Source organism: Staurois parvus, unplaced genomic scaffold (assembly GCF_062004578.1).
Source record: "Staurois parvus isolate SC_StPar_1 unplaced genomic scaffold, SC_StPar_1.0 ptg002686l, whole genome shotgun sequence".
Lineage (NCBI taxonomy): Eukaryota > Metazoa > Chordata > Amphibia > Anura > Ranidae > Staurois > Staurois parvus.
Window position 1 is genome coordinate 836,159 of NW_028320482.1, and position 20,366 is coordinate 856,524.

A 20,366-nucleotide genomic window follows, 5' to 3' on the forward strand; every position below is an offset into this window, starting at 1 on the left:
CCTGAGAGATCCTAAAGTTGAGGTTAAAAAAGAGATACAAGAGGAGGATGAGGAGTATGGAGTGATGGAGGAGTTTTCAGAAGGACACAAGGATATGATGGAGCCGCCTAATACCAGGAACCCACCAGAGAGATGTCCCCGTCCTCTGTATTCCCGGGATTCCACACAGGAAGATCCCACCATCCCTCACCACTACAAGGTTGGTGGGACAGAGCATCTAAAACATTGACTTGAGGAAATGTGTGGATTTTTGGGGTGAATGTTACAATATTCAAGCATATATTTTACAGATGTTATTTTCAATCCATCTCATGATTTAGGGTGAAGATCTGATAGATATAAAAGTTGAGATTAAATCAGAAGAAGAAGAGGCGTATGTGAGGGATGATCAGCAGTCTATGGAGGAGGATGGAATAACGGGGACATTTATAGAGGAGGACACTCCTACAGAGATCAGCACAGGTGGGCCATGAACACTAAATCCATTCCTCCACCCATACTGCTCACTGATTGGTCCAGAGTAGGGCGGGGACTGGGTGATATCAGCCTGTAATCCCCTGGTCACTTTCCTGAGCTGTGTTCCCCGTCCTGTATTCCTGGATTTCTCTCGGATAATCTTCCTTCTCTGTGCTGCAGACACAATTTTTGTATCTAGACTGGATTTATGGAGATTCTGGGGTTCAGCTGGCAGAAAAATGTTCATTTTCACCATAGACGTTACTAGACCTAGGGACCTGGAGCGTGTGTCTTGGGTCTCCTACATTCCCAGGTCTAGTAAGATCTCTGACAGAACAATTCTCCCAGAGTTAGTTGCTCTGTAGTCTGCTGGCTGTGCCGGGTGGAGGGATATGTCTGTAGTGTCTCAGACCCAAGTCACTGAGTGCAGTCTCAGGAGATGGGAGGCAGCGGTGTGGGATCTCTGCAACTTGTCTACAGGAAACATTTAAGCTTCCACTGATTACTGAATACTAATATGAGTCCTGACCCTTACATTGTATAATTTATATTGTACATTACATACTCCTGACCCCTGCACTATATACTCTATGTTGTACATTACATACTCCTGACCCCTGCACTATATACTCTATGTTGTACATTACATACTCCTGACCCCTACACTATATACTCTATGTTGTACATTACATACTCCTGACCCCTGCACTATATACTCTGTTGTACATTACATACTCCTGACCCCTGCACTATATACTCTATGTTGTACATTACATACTCCTGACCCCTGCACTATATACTCTATGTTGTACATTACATACTCCTGACCCCTGCACTATATACTCTATGTTGTACATTACATACTCCTGACCCCTGCACTATATACTCTATGTTGTACATTACATACTCCTGACCCCTGCACTATATACTCTATGTTGTACATTACATACTCCTGACCCCTGCACTATATACTCTATGTTGTACATTACATACTCCTGACCCCTGCACTATATACTCTGTATTGTCAATTATGTAATTCTGATAATATATACAGTAGTGCTCAGTGTTGTATAGTCCATAGTCACGAGGTACCCCTGTCCAAGGCTTGGTTCACATTACTGTGTGTCGCAGAACGTACGTGAAATCGCGCTCATACCTGACACGCAGACAAATGCTCTGCTCTTTAGGATTACCCCATACATATTGGAATACGTGAGGTGTTTTTGGTGTGGTGCAATTTTAAAACTAAGGTCAGGGACGACTTTCCCTGCATTTCTGCGGGTCGGGCAGCCCATTGAAATGAATGGGCTGTCCTACACACAGCCAAACAGATGTGAACCAAGGGCCTGTTCTCCTGTGAGGTTGGAGGGCGATAAAAACCACACAACTGAGCTGCTTTTACCACCCCCAACTGCTCCCCCTTTAGCTGCAGAAACAGCAGCTGGGGGTATACACATGCTGTTGCTGAGGCTGGAAGTATACCTCCAGGAGAATGGGGTTGAACTACAACCACTCCACAACTGTGTGTGCTTTGCATACAGTTGTGGTGTGGTGATTGATGCTGCTTTTTACGGGGTTAAGCCAGGTGGTTTCGAGGCAACATATTGCCTCTTTACCACCTGTCAAATGCCTCTGAACAGCGATCTGAGCATGGATTGCTTTTCAGAGGAGCAGCAGTCCTTGCTGCTGTTATGAACAAGTCCTAAAAAAGCAGTTCTGATAGGACAGGAATAGGGGGTCGAGATTCAAAGTAAAATACATATACACACATATAAAAACAAACACATGTACACACACATACGTGCACATACGCACAAGTACACATATACACACACACATGTACACGCACACACATATATACACACACACATGTACACATACACATATACACACACACATGTACACGCACACACATATATACACACACACATGTACACATACACATATACACACACACATGTACAAGCACACACATATATACACACACACATGTACACATACACATATACACACACACATGTACACGCACACACATATATACACACACACGTACACATACAGTGCATCCAGGAAGTATTCCCAGCGCTTCACTTTTGCCACATTTTGTTATGTTACGGCCTTATTCCAAAATGGATTCCATTCATGTTTTCCCTCCACATTCTACAAACAATACTCCATAATGACAACGTGAAATAAGTTTGTTCTGAAATCTTTGCAATTTATTAAAAATAAAAAAACCCATGTACATAAGTATTCCCAGCCTTTGCCATGACACTCAGCATTGAGCTGTGGAGCATCCTGTTCCTACTGATCATCCTTGAGATGTTTCCACAACTTGATTGGAGTCCACCTGTGGGACATTCAGGTGATTGGACATGATTAGGAAAGGCATAAACCTGTCTATAGAAGGTCCCACAGGTAACAGTGCATGTCAGACCACAAACCAAGCCATGAAGTCCATGGAATTGTCTATAGACCTCCGAGACAGGATTGTATCAAGACACAGATCTGGGGAAGGGTACAGAAACATTTCCGCAGCATTGAAGGTCCCAATGAGCACAGTGGCCTCCATCATCTGTAAATGGAAGAAGTTTGGAACCACCAGGAATCTTCCTAGAGCGGGCCGCCCGGCCAAAATGAGCGATCGAGGGAGAAGGGCCTTAGCCAGGGAGGTAACCAAGCACCCGATGGTCACTCTGGAAGAGCTCCAGCATTTCTCTGTGGAGAGAGGATAACCTTCCAGAAGAACAACCATCTCTGCAGCACTCCACCTATCAGGCCTGTATGGTAGAGTAGACAGACGGAAGCCACTCCTCAGTAAAAGACAAATGGCAGCCCACCTAGAGTTTTGCCAAAAGGCACTTCAGGTCTGATGAAACAAAGATTCAACTCTTTGGCCTGAATGCCAAGCGTTATATCTGGAGGAAACCAGACACTGCTTACCACCTGGCCAATACCATCCCTACAGTGAAGCATGGTGGTGGCAGCATCATGCTGTGGGGATGGTTTTCAGTGGCAGGAAGTGGGAGACTAGTCAGGATGGAAGGAAAGATGAATGCAGCAATGTACAGAGACACCCTTGATGAAAACCTGTTCCAGAGTGCTCTGGACCTTAGACTGAGGTGACAGTTCATCTTTCAGCAGGACAACGACCCTAAGCACACAGCCCACATAACAAAGGAGTGGCTACGGGCCAACTCTGTGATCATCCTGGAGTGGCCCAGCCAGAGCCCAGACTTGAACCTGACTGAACATCTCTGGAGAGATCTGAAAATGGCTGTGCACCGATGCTCCCCATCCAACCTGATGGAGCTTGAGAGGTCCTGCAAAGAAGAATGGGAGAAATTGCCCAAAAATAGGTGTGCCAAGCTTGTAGCATCATACTCAAAACGACTTGAGGCTGGAATTGGTGCTAAAGGGGCTTCAACAAAGGATTGAGCAAAGGCTTGGAATAAGTTTGTACATGGGGGGGAGGGGGGGTTATTTTTAATAAATTGCAACGATTTAAAAATGAACTTCTTTCACATTGTCATTATGGGGTATTGTTTGTAGAATGTTGAGGAAAAATTAATTTGATCTATTTTGGAATAAGGCTGTAACATAACAAAATGTAGCAAAAGGTAAGCGCTGGGAATACTTTCTGGATGCACTGTACACACACACATGTACACACACACACACACATGTACACACATACATGTACACACACACAGGAACATGTATACGGCATTATAAAAAGTTACAGTACATTAGCTTCCATCACTCAGCAGAGAGCACAGAAGACACTCCCCTTTGCTTTCACTTTGCTCAGTTGTGTGACAATTCCCAGTGCCGACATACACTGTGGCTGGGGATCGGGAGCTCGGGCTTAAGTGACAGCCAATCTCCCCACGGCACCCCTGAAGACCTCTGGTGGCACCCCGGTTGAGAGAGGCTGTTTTAATTGGAGTACAATTATATGTTCCTTAAACATTGTAAGTTTAAACAGAAAGTGATAATGAGGGAGGAGTCAATACCCCAATGATGGTGGTCTTCAGGATCAGTCCACTCTTCATCTTGGTTGTTCTCCCCCCATCCTCACTCTCTGACCTCGGGTGGGGCTCAGCCCTGCTGTTCTTCATGACTAAATCATGGACTAAATAAGGAAGTGCAGTACTTCTTGTGTTGGGAAGATGGCGATGAGTGATAGAGGGGGTGGGGACCCTCGTCCTATAATCCCCTCATCACTGTCCCTCCTATAAAAGACAGTTCTGGTTGTTTCCTCACTCTTTGACTAAGGTCCATGAATAAAGAAATGACCTGGTAGGAGATCAGAGGAGCCATTTCCTAGTTCCCTTGAGGGTGGAATTGTAAGCTCCTCAGAGACCAAGCTGCCTGATGTGGGCGGAGTCCTTGTTTGAGGGAACCAATCAGCTCCTGTCTAGTAATCCTCTTTGTCTTTGTATTTTAGTCCATGGCCGGGAGATGAGGAAAACCTCCGAGGATTGTCTCACTTTGTCTCCAGACTGGAAAGTAGAAGATGAGGACATCACACAGTATAGTCCAGGAGAAAACCCGGCTCCCTCCAATGTCCATCCGGCACCACCCAGTGTAGATGGACCATCGGATTCCTCGTATCCTGAGGAACCTCAGACTGTGTGGGACCGGGCCGGCCTTCTAACAGAGAAGAGGTTTTCCTTTACTGAGTGCGGGAAGGGTTTTTCACCCAAGTCCAACCTTTACAGTCATCAAAGATCTCACAAGGGGAAAAAAACGTATTCCTGTTCTGAGTGCTTGAAATTTTTTATACAAAAGTCGGATCTTGTCACACATGAGAGATCTCACACGGGAGAAAAACCATATTTCTGTCCTGAGTGCGGGAAATGTTTTACGAGGAATTCCACTCTCTACAGACATCAGAGATTGCACACGGGGGAAAAGCCGTATTCCTGTCTTAATTGTGGGAAATGTTTTAAACAAAAATCAGTACTTGTCACACATCAGAAATCTCACACAGGTGAAAAGCCGTTTTCCTATCCTCAGTGTGGGAAAAGTTTTTCACAGAAGTCCAGTCTGTACAGACCTCAGAAATTGCACACGGGGAAGAAGCTGTATTCCTGTTCTGAATGTGAAAAATATTTTCAAAAAAAATCAAAGCTTGTCACACATCAGAGATCTCACACAGGTGAGAAGCCATATTCCTGCCCTGAGTGCGGGCAATGTTTTTCACAGAAGTCCAATCTTTCCATACATCAGAGATTGCACACAGGAGAGAAGCCACATTCCTGTCCTGAGTGCGGGAAATGTTTTTCACAGAAGTCCAGTCTTTACAAACATCACAGATTGCACACGGGAGAGAAGCCATTTTCCTGTTCTGAGTGCGGAAAGTGTTTTTCGGATAAGTCCAATTTCTACAAACATCAGAGATCTCACACGGGGAAAAAGCCGTATTCCTGTCCTGAGTGCGGGAAATGTTTTGTACAAAAATCAGAACTTGTTACACATCAAAGGTCTCACACGGGCGAAAAGCCGTATTGCTGTCCTGAGTGTGGGAAATGTTTTTTAAGGAAGTCCCATCTTTCCAGACATCAGAGATTGCACATGGGGGAGAAGCCACTTTCTTATCCCGAGTGAGGGAAATGTTCCTCACTGAAGTCCTGTCTTCCTGTACATCAGGGATCCCACACAGCCCTGGAGATGTATTAGTGCCTTGAGTGCGGGAAATGTCTTCTAGATGAATGTTGCTGGACATCCCAGCTCTCATGTGGGGAAGAAGCACACCCTGATATACACCTCAGATATACTCCATGGCTGATCTTCATCATGGAAGAAACAGTTCATAAGGAGATCAGAGGTCACCAAAGACATGGATGAAGTGTGGGACCGGGTTGGCCATTGATAGCAGGAGAAAAATAAAAATGGTGTTATTACCTTTCATTGGCTGAGTACATTTTGTGGTGTAAGCTCTCACAGACCTGGATGTAGCAAACCACTTAAACAATGACTCTTGTTCAGTCTTCTCAGAAATAAATTATACTAACAATAACAAGTTGGGAAATCATATTGGTTCCAGTAATGATGTTTCATTTTTAGGATTTCCAGAGACAGAGGCAGCAGAGGAACTGGCTCCATTAAAGATTAATTAATCAATGGGTCCTGATGGATCATCCCAGAGATCTCAGATAACTTTGAGGTCTGGTTGTTGGACCAGTAAATGATCTATTTAATCGATCACTTCTAACAGGAGAAGTTCCTCATGACTGGTGGACAGCTAATGTACCGATCCACAAGAAGGGCAGCAAGGTAGAAGCTGGCAATTACAGGCCAGTGAGTTTACCATCGGTGGTAGTGAAGTTAATGGAATCTCTTCTGAAAAGAAGGATCATTGATCACCTAAAAACACACAACATGCTGGATCCAAAGCAACATGGCTTTACTAAGGGCAGATCATGTCAGACTCATCTGACTGAATTATGTGACTATATTACCAATGTTTTGGACCAGGGTGGTGCTGTGGACACGGCTTATCTTGATTTCAGCAAGGCATGTGATACAGTCCACATAACGATCTAATACAAACATTGGACGAGCTAGGACTTAGACCTTGGGTGGTTCAGTGGATGTGCAGCTGGCTAAAGGAGAGATACCAGAGTGGTTGTAAATGGGGTTCACTCAGAACAGAGAGCAGTCACTAGTGGTGTACCCCAAGGTTCTGTACTGGGACATGTTCTATTTATTCTATATGTAAGGGATAGAACTAAAGGGTTGTTGGGTAAGGGGATGTCTCTTTGCTGATGACACAAAGGTGTGTAATAGGGAGGATATCCCTGGAGGTGTCTGTAACATGGAACCGGAGTTGGCATTGTTGGAAGATTGGTCAAAAAAGTGGAAATTGCAGTTCAATGTTTCTAAATGTAAAATAATGCACCCAGGGAAAAGGAATCCATTGAGTACAACATTGGGGGTACATTGTTGGCCAGCACTACAGAGGAAAATAATTTTAGGGGTACTTTTTCAGATAATTGTGAATTGAGCAAAAAGTGTGGCCAGGCAGTGGGGAGAGCGAATATAATTCTAGGATAATTCACTAGAGGGGTCACCAGGAGGAAGGAGGTCCCGATTCCTCTATATAGATCTTTATATCACTAGAGGTGTCACCAGCAGGAGGAAGGAGGTCCCGATTCCCCTATATAGATCTTTATATCACTAGAGGGGTCTCCGGCAGGAGGAAGGAGGTCCCGATTCCTCTATATAGATCTTTATATCACTAGAGGGGTCACCAGCAGGAGGAAGGAGGTCCTGATTCCTCTATATAGATCTATATATCACTAGAGGGGTCACCAGCAGGAGGAAGGAGGTCCTGATTCCTCTATATAGATCTTTATATTGTTAGAGGGATCACCAGTAGGAGGAAGGAGGTCCTGATTCCTCTATATAGATCTATATATCACTAGAGGGGTCACCAGCAGGAGGAAAGAGGTCTCGATTCCTCTATATAGATCTATATATCACTAGAGGGGTCTCCGGCAGGAGGAAGGAGGTCCCGATTCCTCTATATAGATCATTATATCACTAGAGGGATCACCGGCAGGAGGAAGGAGGTCCCGATTCCTCTATATAGATCTATATATCACTAGAGGGGTCACCAGCAGGAGGAAGGAGGTCCTGATTCCTCTATATAGATCTTTATATTGTTAGAGGGATCACCAGTAGGAGGAAGGAGGTCCCGATTCCTCTATATAGATCTTTATATCACTAGAGGGATCACCGGCAGGAGGAAGGAGGTCCCGATTCCTCTATATAGATCTTTATATCACTAGAGGGATCACCGGCAGGAGGAAGGAGGTCCCTATTCCTCTATATAGATCTTTATATCACTAGTGTTCTCTGCCCCCTTCACATCACCTTCCCACAGTAGAGTCCTTGGCCCCCCTTCACATCACCCTCCCCACAGTAGTGTCCTCGGCCCCCCTTCACATCACCCCCCACAGTAGTGTCTTCTGCTCCCTTTCAAATCACCTTACCACAGTAGTGTCCTCAACCCCCCTTCACATCATCCCCTACAGTAGTGTCCTCGGCTCCCCTTCACATCACCTCCCACAGTAGTGTCCTCGGCCCCCCTTCACATCACCTCCCCACAGTAGTGTCCTTGGCCCCCCTTCACATCACCCCCCACAGTAGTGTCCTCGGCCCCCCTTCACATCACCCCCCACAGTAGTGTCCTCTGCCCCCCTTCTCATCACCCCCCACAGTAGTGTCCTCTGTCCCCTTCACATCACCCCCCACAATAGTGTCTTCTGCCCCTTCACATCACCCCCAACAGTAGTGTTCTCTGCTCCTCTTCACATCACCCCCCACAGTAGTGTCCTCTGCCCCCCTTCTCATCACCCCCCACAGTAGTGTCCTCTGTCCCCTTCACATCACCCCCCACAATAGTGTCTTCTGCCCCTTCACATCACCCCCAACAGTGTTGTTCTCTGCTCCTCTTCACATCACCCCCCCACAGTAGTGTCCTCTGCTCCCCTTCACATCACCCCCCAGAGTAGTGTTTTCTGCTCCCCTTCACATCACCCCCCACAGTAGTGTCCCCTGTCCCCTTCACATCACCCCCTACAGTAGTGTCCTCTGTCCCCTTCACATCACCCCCCACAGTAGTGTCCTCTGTCCCCTTCACATCACCCCCCACAGTAGTGTCTTCTGCCCCCCTTCACATCACCCCCCCACAGTAGTATCTACTGTCCCCTTCACATCACCCCCCACAGTAGTGTCCTCTGTCCCCTTCACATCACCCCCCACAGTAGTGTCCTCTGTCCCCTTCACATCACCCCCCCACAGTAGTGTCCTCTGTCCCCTTCACATCACCCCCCACAGTAGTGTCCTCTGCCCCCCTTCACATCACCTCCCCACAGTAGTGTCCTCGGCCCCCCTTCACATCACCCCCCACAGTAGTGTCCTCGGCCCCCCTTCACATCACCCCCCACAGTAGTGTCCTCGGCCCCCCTTCACATCACCCCCCACAGTAGTGTCCTCGGCCCCCCTTCACATCACCCCCCACAGTAGTGTCCTCTGTCCCCTTCACATCACCCCCCACAGTAGTGTCTTCTGCCCCTTCACATCACCCCCAACAGTAGTGTTCTCTGCTCCTCTTCACATCACCCCCCCACAGTAGTGTCCTCTGCTCCACTTCACATCACCCCCAACAGTAGTGTTCCCTGCTCCTCTTCACATCACCCCCCCACAGTAGTGTCCTCTGTCCCCTTCACATCACCCCCCCACAGTAGTGTCCTCTGTCCCCTTCACATCACCCCCCACAGTAGTGTCCTCTGCCCCCCTTCACATCACCTCCCCACAGTAGTGTCCTCGGCCCCCCTTCACATCACCCCCCACAGTAGTGTCCTCTGTCCCCTTCACATCACCCCCCACAGTAGTGTCCTCGGCCCCCCTTCACATCACCCCCCACAGTAGTGTCCTCGGCCCCCCTTCACATCACCCCCCACAGTAGTGTCCTCTGTCCCCTTCACATCACCCCCCACAGTAGTGTCTTCTGCTCCCCTTCACATCACCCCCCACAGTAGTGTCCTCTGCCCCTTCACATCACCCCCAACAGTAGTGTTCTCTGCTCCTCTTCACATCACCCCCCCACAGTAGTGTCCTCTGCTCCACTTCACATCACCCCCACAGTAGTGTCCTCTGTCCCCTTCACATCACCCCCCACAGTAGTGTCCTCTGTCCCCTTCACATCACCCCCCCACAGTAGTGTCCTCTGTCCCCTTCACATCACCCCCCCACAGTAGTGTCCTCTCCAAATCACCCTGCACTGTAGTGTCCTCTGCCCCCCATAGCAGTGTCCTCTGCCCCCCTTCCCCCACAGTAGTGTTCTTTACCCCCCAATGCAGTGCCCTCGGCCCCTTCACATAACCACCCCCCCACTATAGGGTCCCCCTCCCCCCACAGTAGTGTCCCGTACCACCAAAAAAAGAAGACATTCCCCTCTTGGGGATATTAGCATAGATAAGATAAGGAGTAAAAACATTGCAATGCACCTTTAGTCAATAATGAACTGCTAGACAAGTCTCATCAGTCTGGCTAGTAGTCTCTGGAATTCCCCACCCTGCCCCCTCGTCTATGTGCTGGAAAACATGTCCACAATAAGTCTTGATTAGCCAGGGCGTGCCCACCAGGATGACCAGAAACAGTTCCACAACCCCGGATACATAAAGTACATTACACCATTCGTTTCTGAATGTCCCGGCCCAGATCCAGCTCAGATCTAGGTCACCAAGTGACACCTCTTAGATGGAAATGTTATAAAAAGTTAATAATATAAAGTGAGTAGAGTCTGGAGCAAAATGGGCAAATGCTGCACTATGCAGCTCTTGAGGACCAGCCAAGGCATGATAAGAAGTATGCCCAACAAGTTCCATATCCCTGGCTGGTGAAGGTGTGTCTGCCCAATCAATGTTCCTGCAGATGCACCACTGTTCTGGGGACTTCCTGGCCTCATAATCCCAGTAGATACTCCTGGCTAGTCAAAGGGTTTCAGAAACCGTCTCTCCTCCATGATCTGACCTGGAGAACCAGACAAATTCCCGATCTCCTCCATGGGCCATATGAATGAATCCCAAGGCCTCATCCACACACAGAGCTTTCTTTATTACTCAATACAGTTATGTAAGTCATGTTGGGTTTGTTTCCCCTAATAATGATTTTAGTGAAAATATTGTTTTGGTATTTTCTGGGAGTGGGCCCTGTCAGGTAGGCTCTACGGGGCCCCATGATTTCTAATAGCAGCCCTGATTGCATCGTACACAAATTAATAATTACTCATATCAAGTCATTTTCCTGACCAATTGGATTTCTACCTTTTATTTCCTGATTTTTTTTTTTTTTACTGCAATCTTGTTAAAAGTAAAATTATACTAAAAGATTTATTGAACAAAAAAATGGTGCTTGCTGATGCAATGGCGACAAGCTTCAGTATCCAAGCATTGCTCATGAGTGACGCTTTTGAAGCCTTTACAGGTCATCAGTTTAGAGTTAACCGTATATAATGGCCCACAATTATTGCTCTCACTCCAATTTGTACGGGAACTCATACACTCTCACGGCTTCATCTACCACCTCTATGCCGACGACACACAAATCTATCTCTCAACCCCCCACCTCACCCCCTCAGTCTCCACCCGAATCACACACCTACTGAGCGACATATCAGACTGGATGTCGCTCCACTTCCTTAAACTGATCCTCTCCAAAACCGAGTTTCTTGTCTTCCCCCCAGCCCGGACAACACCCCCCATTGACTTCTCCATCACATCCAACAATGCCACCATCAAACCCGCCCCGCAGGCCAGAGTACTTGGTGTCATTCTGGACTCCAACCTATCCTTCCAGCCCCAAGTCCAATCTTTAACAAACTCGTGCAGACTCCACCTCCGCAATCGCCAAAATCCGCACGTTCCTAACCCCAGAAACCACTAAACAGCTCATCCACTCCCTCATCATATCACGACTCGACTACTGCAACTCCCTCCTCACTGGCCTGCCTCGCCGCTGGCTATCCCCGCTTCAGTCCATCCTGAATACGGCTGCCAGACTCATTCACCTTTCCAACCGCTCCGTCTCCGCCACCCCCCTCTGCCAATCCCTCCACTGGCTTCCGATTGCCCAACCGATCAAATTCAAAATCCTAACGCTGACGTACAAAGCTGTCCACCATACTGCCCCGAACTACATCACTGACCTAATATCCAAGTACCACCCAACACGCACACTCCGCTCCTCACAAGACCTCCTTCTCTCTAGTTCCCTGATCTCCTCCTCCCATGCCCGCCTCCAGGACTTCTCCAGGGTGTCACCCATCCTCTGGAACTCCCTGCCCCAACCCATCATATTATCACCTACTCTCCTCTCCTTTAGGTGCACCCTGAAAACCCATCTCTTCAGGGAAGCCTACCCCACCCTCTGCTAACTTGCCGACCTCCTCCACTCTTCCTACCACTCCATCCCCCACAGCTATCTCCTCCTGTGCCACCATCCCCTCCCTCCTAGATTGTAAGCTCCAAAGAGCAGGGCCCTCAATCCCCTCATGTTTTGCATTGTATTGTTATTCTGTCACATGTTCTGTCCCCCTTTGTAATGTACAGCGCTGAGCGAACTATTGGTGCTTTATAAATACTGTATAATAATAATATATAAAGTGTGGGCGGGGCTTACTGTGCCCAAGTGCTGAACCTGGAGCGACCTCTCTCTAGTGCTCCCAGAGGTGGGCTTAGGTCGACTTTCACACTGATACTAAGTTAAGGAGACACTCCATCCTAAAAATGAAGCTCTTCTTCTAGAACACAGTTAACTCTTTGTAATCCATGGCACACTTCTGAAACACTCACATATATCTCTATGGACCTGGTTCCTCACTTTGCTTCAGAATACTGTACTTCTCTTTCTTAAATTGTACAACATTTCTGAGCCGGTAACAAAGAGCTTCTATTGGACTCCACCAACTCAGTAGCCGGTCACCTCACTCCCAGTGACTTTGGTTCTAGGAAGCTAAACTGTACATATCCCATACGTATTCTTCTCATGAAGCCTCACGCCATCGCCTGTGACTCCCAGGCCAGGTCTCTAGGGTGCCCTGTATCGCAAGTTCAGTCCTGACCAGTCGCTAGGGCAAGAGACTAAGCACCAAGCTCTTTCACCACCAGGGCCTCCGTCACCCCTGTCATGTCACCCACTTCCCAATTGGCTGGCTGCTTATGCACCTGATACTCGCATTGTAGTCATTGACAATGGCAATATGGCCTCCTCCAGACAGCTTCTCTGCTTGTTGAACATTGGTACAGAATTCACTAGCTCCTCTTGTCTCCTTTCAAGCCCTGTTCTTTTGATACACCATGCATGCATCCCTTAAATTATTTCAGATCAGGCATTTTAAATGACAGCAAGGTTATTTTACTGAAATAGTTACATTTAGCAATCTAACAATTCTCAGAGACATCCTCCATGCACATTCCTGTACAAAGTCCTCAAAGTGACCTTTTATCTGTGTTCCTGGTGCTCCCCAACTGATCCATGAGGTAGCCATACCTTTAACAGGTGAGAAAGTATTTTAGTCTGTAAGTCCATTTCACTAACACAAGTCCATTACCTTGGATCCCCGACTGGGCTCCCACATAGGGGTTCAGGCTGAGTATCATTCACATGCTGGTACATCTCCTATTCCTTTCCCATGCATAGAGAACTCTTTAGAAGTAGCTTTCTCCTTTTTATGTTTTCCCAGGAGAAGGCAGCACCTCCCAAAAAAAATCCAGGAAAACCATTCCAGCGACAACCCCACACAATGTAGTAGTCCCTTACATTGGTGACCAATGGGAGAAGAACCCCCTTATATCAGTGGTCAGTGTAGTCATCCCTTATATTAGTGACCAATGGAAGAAGGACCCCCTTATATCAGTGGTCAGTGTAGTGGTCCCTTACATTGGTGACCAATGGGAGAAGGACCCCCTTATATCAGTGGTCAGTGTAGGGGTCCCTTACATTGGTGACCAATGGAAGAAGGACCCCCTTATATCAGTGGTCAGTGTAGTCATCCCTTATATTGATGTCCAATGGGAGAAGGACCCCCTTATATCAGTGGTCAGTGTAGGGGTCCCTTACATTGGTGACCAATGGAAGAAGGACCCCCTTATATCAGTGGTCAGTGTAGTCATCCCTTATATTGATGTCCAATGGGAGAAGAGAGTAGCAGAGTAAACCCTTGCTTCTCGGGATTTACCAACTCTGCAGGGATAGATAACTAAACCGTGCAATTGACACAACTTGCAACGTACAGTTTTACAAAGCACAAGCAAGGCAATCAGAACAAAAAATAATAAAAGAAAACACACAATATAATAAATCCCATGCCACAAGCACCTGCTTACACATGCACAGAGCAGTCAACTTTTTCATATGTAAGCGCCCACAAAATGTAAATTTCCATTTGCATGATTGTGTATTTTTTGGCTCAAAATTTTAACAGGAAAGGGGTTTAAGTGCTTGAGTGTAACTTTACATTTTTTTTTCATTTAACTTTATTTCTTTTTCCATAAGGAACCAATAACCCCTTTGTGATAGGATAGTGTGGAGACAGTTTATCTTCAATGAAGCGCTGGTCACCCAGGTGATTACAAGAGCATGGAAAACAAGGTAGTGGTAGTGAACAATCAGAGAAGGACCCCCTTATATCAGTGGTCAGTGTAGTGGTCCCTTACATTGGTGACCAATGGGAGAAGGACCCCCTTATATCAGTGATCAGTTTAGTAGTCCCTTACATTGGTGACCAATGGGAGAAGGACCCCCTTATATCAGTGGTTAGTGTAGTGGTCCCTTACATTGGTGACCAATGGGAGAAGGACCCCCTTATATCAGTGGTCAGTGTAGTGGTCCCTTACATTGGTGGCCAATGGGAGAAGGACCCCCTTATATCAGTGGTCAGTGTAGTGGTCCCTTACATTGGTGACCAATGGGAGAAGGACCCCCTTATATCAGTGGTCAGTGTAGTGACCCCTTACATTGTTGATCAATGGAAGAAGGACTCCCTTATATCAGTGGTCAGTGTAGTGGTCCCTTACATTGGTGACCAATGGGAGAAGGACCCCCTTATATCAGTGGTCAGTGTAGTGGTCCCTTACATTGGTGGCCAATGGGAGAAGGACCCCCTTATATCAGTGGTCAGTGTAGTGGTCCCTTACATTGGTGGCCAATGGGAGAAGGACCCCCTTATATCAGTGGTCAGTGTAGTGGTCCCTTACATTGGTGACCAATGGGAGAAGGACCCCCTTATATCAGTGGTCAGTGTAGTGGTCCCTTACATTGGTGGCCAATGGGAGAAGGACCCCCTTATATCAGTGGTCAGTGTAGTGGTCCCTTACATTGGTGACCAATGGGAGAAGGACCCCCTTATATCAGTGGTCAGTGGGAGAAGGACATTTTATCATCAGTGGGAAGACTGCCCCCCTTTAGAGATCATTGATATCAGTTGTTACTGAGAGACAGAAATTGTTCATGGCTCAAGGAACCCCTAGAAACCTTTGTAGGACCCCTGGCTGGGAAAGGCTGGACTAGGCAGTCATATATTTCTGTCCCCCTTGGTGGGAGTGGAGGTGACCCCTCTATAAGGATCTACAGTCCATACACACACAGCACAAGGCCGGGGTCACACTACCAGACGCTTCTCGGGGCTGCAGTTCCTCTGACCTCCACAAGGTGGGGATGTCACTTCTACCCAGACAGGAAGTCTTTATGGAAGACAGGAAATGATGTCAGGTACAGACAGGAAGTGATGTCAGGTACAGACAGGAAGTTCCAGGATAGAGGTGAGTTGGGAGGAAGTAGAGAGGAGACGTTGGTGGAAGTGGCAGCAGAGGAGGTAATAAGATGTTATTTCCTATTTACACCCAGTAACCCCTGTCATGTCCATCCTCTTTATCCATAGTCACGTCCGTCCTCTTCCTCCATAGTCACGTCCATTCTCTTCCTCCATAGTCACGTCCGTCCTCTTCCTCCATAGTCGTGTCCCTCCTCTTCCTCCATAGTCACGTCCGTCCTCTTCCTCCATAGTCGTGTCCGTCCTCTTCCTCCATAGTCGTGTCCGTCCTCTTCCTCCATAGTCGTGTCCGTCCTCTTCCTCCATAGTCGTGTCTGTCCTCTTCATAGTCGTGTCTGTCCTCTTCATAGTCGTGTCTGTCCTCTTCATAGTCACGTCTGTCCTCTTCCTCCATAGTCACGTCCGTCCTCTTCCCCCATAGTCACGTCCGACCTCTTCCTCCATAGTCACGTCCGTCCTCTTCCTCCATAGTCACGTCCGTCCTCTTCCTCCATAGTCACGTCCGTCCTCTTCCTCCATAGTCACGTCCGTCCTCTTCCTCCATAGTCACGTCCGTCCTCTTCCTCCATAGTCACGTCCGTCCTCTTCCTCCATAGTCATGTCCGTCCTCTTCCTCCATAGTCACTATGACGTCTTTTATCTCCAACAGATGATGATACACACATATATAGTGTGGGAACCCAGATGAACCCCTTCAGGGGCAGAACATTCCCCCACTTCCGGGGCCGGAACATTCTCCTCATTGTGGAGATAAATTCTAGTAATATGGTCCTCTAAACAAACAGCACTGACAATAAATAGACAAGACAAGGACCATCCTGACCATACATGGCCTACAAAGGGCAATGATGACACTACACAGGCAGCCAATGGGCAATCATTACACTATGCAGCCAACACAATGATGGAGTGCCGGGGTCAGGAGTATGGAGCATAGAGCCCCTTACATTGCTGCTCAGGAGGAAGAAAACATTCCCCAGCCGGCCATGAAGAATATGTTCCATCATTGGTGTCAGAGGGAGGAAAATACTGAGGGGTCTCAGGGAATTAGAGTAGCTGATAGTCTGTGAGGGGTAAGGGATAGACTGATGGACTATAAATACCCTTTTGGGGTTAGTGGGGCTCAGCACTGAGGGGGTAAAGGGATTGAGAATTTTGGGGCCTCTGTGGGGGTTGTGTAGCTGAAAGGTTCTGGATCCTTGGTAAAGTTGGCAGGCAGCAGGGCTTTGAGGGAAGAGGAGGTTGTAGGGCCCAGGGGGACTCTCAGGTAGAGAGGGGGTCCCTTGTTTTTTTCAGACCTCCTTACAGAACTCCTGCCAGGAAAGGAAGACAACCTTCACCTTCTTACCATCTCACTGCTTAAATATAATTTTTCAAGATACCAAGTGGAATGAAGTAGGACAGTCCTTCACCCCTTGGTGGGCACTCATTCTTAGAGGAGGTCTGATTGCACAGCATCACCTAGAGCAGTGGTTCTCAACCTTCCTAATGCCGTGACCCTTTAATACAGTTCCTCATGTTGTGGTGACCCCCAACCATAAAATTATTTACCCAGTAATTATAATTCATGAAGTGTCGTTTTACCTCCAATACTGCTGCTTTCAGCACAGTAGCTGCTTTTAACAGAGTAGCTGCTTTCTACACAGTAGCTGCTCTTTACACATCGGAAATATGTGTTTTCTGATGGTCTTAGGGGACCCCTGTGAAAGGGTTGTTTGACCCCCAGGTTGAGAACCACTGACCTAGAGGGTGGTCAGGGGTCAGTGCTATGTATTGGGAAGGCAGTCCAATACCTTTTCATGACACAGGCTCTGGAAGTGCCGATGCTGGAATTTAGAGCCCCAGGAACTTATCCATAACTCTGTACAATGTCCTGGATAGTACAGGAATACTTGACAGCTGAGAGAACAAAGATTGCATGAAACCACATATAAAATGACGTGCAAAAAAAAAAACTCCCTTGGAGACCTCCCATAGATTCACAGACACCAATGTATCAAACATAAACGATTTAAACCAACTGTTATAAAACATCCATGTATCAATACAAGTCCAATATGATACATAAGATCTAAAATCGATAACATTCCATGAACAAACAAGAGACACAATTCACATAAGCAGATGGTACATTGCAGGCCCAGCATAAATGCATAGTGTCTGCAGGTCCTGGGTTGCCATTGGAGGGAGGAGAACAGACTCCTCCCCCACAACTCTCTACTCCACCAGCAACATTGTCCAACTATCCAATCCCTTCTCTTAGTGCAGAGAGTGACAGTGACATCACTCCTGTCAGTCAGCAGGCTGCCAGAGATTGGAGCTTTGCAGCCGGAGTTCTGGAAACTATCCTGATTATCTGGCAACTCCGGCCAATAGTTTGCAAGTTCCCCTTCCTTGACCTCATGATGATCATACATTGACCTCACAGCACTGCCTCAGAGCAAAGAAGTCAAAGGAATGATTTCATTTATCATTCCTTGTCTGCAGATCTAAAACTCATCAAAACCAGTTCAGAAACCAAACAAACTCAACAGAGAAAAATACATTTCTGATCTGGCAGGACAAGAGGGTTCTCGGTTCTTGAAAATGTATCAAACAATAAACAGTCCAAACTAAATGTGTTCCCATGGGGGCAGTAGTTACTAAATGTCCAGCAACCCTCCTATTCCCCTCTCACATCCACATCCTATTATTGTGTGACCAATACCATCCAAATCATTCTTACTTTCATTTCCCAAAGTTATCCGTCTACAAGGAGTCCTGTATAGATCACATGATGGCACCAATGAGGATGGAGGAGGACCGGAGTCACATGACTGAGAAGATACTAAACCTCACCCTGGAGATCATCTACCTGCTGACCGGAGAGGTGAGGAGGATTCTGGGAGGTCACATGACATCACTCTGATCTCTATTAATAAAACACAGACCTGACCGGAGAGGTGAGGGGGATTCTGGGAGGTCACATGACATCACTCATATCTCTATTAATAAAGCACAGACCTGACCGGAGAGGTGAGGAGGATTCTGGGAGGTCACATGACATCACTCCTATCTCTATTAATAAAACACAGACCTGACTGGAGCGGTGAGGAGGATTCTGGGAGGTCACATGACATCACTCCTATCTCTATTAATAAAACACAGACCTGACCGGAGAGGTGAGGAGGATTCTGGGAGGTCATATGACATCACTCTCATCTCTATTAATAAAACACAGACCTGACCGGAGAGGTGAGGAGGATTCTGGGAGGTCACATGACATCACTCTCATCTCTATTAATAAAACACAGACCTGACCGGAGAGGTGAGGAGGATTCTGGGAGGTCACATGACATCACTCTTATCTCTATTAATACACAGACCTGACCGGAGAGGTGAGGAGGATTCTGGGAGGTCACATGACATCACTTTGATCTCTATTAATAAAACACAGACCTGACCGGAGAGGTGAGGAGGATTCTGGTATTCTAACATGATATTCCTATTGATTACTCAATACAGAGATTTCCTCTTCTGAAGTCAGGTGACCATATGACCATCACAGTGCCTCCATGTGACTCCCTAAACCCTGAGAGACACAACATGCAGAAGATTCTAGAAGTCACCAAGAAGATGATGGAGCTGCTGACAGGAGAGGTGAGCGGTGCCGGGAATTCTGGGACATTCTCCAGTAACAGACAAGGGATGTGTCTGGATGGTGACTGTATCATTGTGTGTGTCAGGTTCCTATAAGGTGTCAGGGTGTCACTGTCTATTTCTCCATGGAGGAGTGGGAGTATTTAGAAGGACACAAGGATCTCTACAAGGACGTCATGATGGACAATCAGCCGCCCCTCACATCACCGGGTAAGAGGAGACTTTATTGTAAAGGAGAGAGCAGTACGGAGGATCCACCTAGATCCCCCATCATCTGATAAACACATAGAAACAATGGATTCAGTCAGTGTGTGTGTTTCCTACAGATGGATCCAGTCATGGGAACCCACCAGAGAGATGTCCCCGTCCTCTGTATTCCCGGGATTCCACACAGGAAGGTCACACCATCCCTCACCATCATCAGGTAGATGGATCCAGTCATGGGAACCCACCAGAGAGATGTCCCCGTCCTCTGTATTCCCGGGATTCCACACAGGAAGGTCACACCATCCCTCACCATCATCAGGTAGATGAGGAACAATTACTGATAGTATCATTAGGATCTGTACATTATCTGCATTGTTACCTTTCATATAATTTTTATTATTCAGAGTGGAAACCTGAGAGATTCTAAAGTTGAGGTTAAATCAGAAGAAGAAGAGGCGTATGTGAGGGATGATCAGCAGTCTATGGAGGAGGATGGAATAACGGGGACATTTATAGAGGAGGACACTCCTACAGAGATCAGCACAGGTGGGTCATGAACACTAAATCCATTCCTCCACCCATACTGCTCACTGATTGGTCCAGAGTAGGGCGGGGACTGGGTGATATCAGCCTGTAATCCCCTGGTCACTTTCCTGAGCTGTGTTCCCCGTCCTGTATTCCTGGATTTCTCTCGGATAATCTTCCTTCTCTGTGCTGC

General features: G+C 47.1%; 2 protein-coding genes across 2 annotated transcripts in view; both read left to right on the forward strand.

The window, feature by feature from the left end:
- LOC149429896 (uncharacterized) overlaps positions 1-20,366 on the forward strand; it is a 137,073-nt gene that overhangs the window by 52,383 nt on the left and 64,324 nt on the right. Inside the window, exon 3 of the mRNA XM_089666358.1 lies at positions 4,915-5,966. Within this exon, the coding sequence (XP_089522484.1) occupies positions 4,915-5,966 (1,052 nt within the window). The remainder of the gene's footprint in view (positions 1-4,914; positions 5,967-20,366) is intronic.
- LOC149429901 (gastrula zinc finger protein XlCGF66.1-like) lies at positions 10,793-19,719 on the forward strand. The gene is made up of 3 exons (XM_089666344.1): positions 10,793-10,876; positions 19,307-19,441; positions 19,528-19,719. Exons 1-3 carry the CDS (start codon positions 10,793-10,795, stop codon positions 19,717-19,719), a joined length of 411 nt encoding a protein of 136 aa, XP_089522470.1.

What these genes read in the sequence shown, in the direction of transcription:
- LOC149429901 (XM_089666344.1), top strand. Translation starts at nt 10,793, where the DNA reads ATGCTGCACTATGCAGCTCTTGAGGACCAGCCAAGGCATGATAAGAAG. An exon ending in CATATCCCTGGCTGGTGAAG is followed by an intron (nt 10,877 to 19,306) that starts GTGTGTCTGCCC and finishes TACTCAATACAG; the next exon opens with AGATTTCCTCTTCTGAAGTC. An exon ending in TGGAGCTGCTGACAGGAGAG is followed by an intron (nt 19,442 to 19,527) that starts GTGAGCGGTGCC and finishes TGTGTGTGTCAG; the next exon opens with GTTCCTATAAGGTGTCAGGG.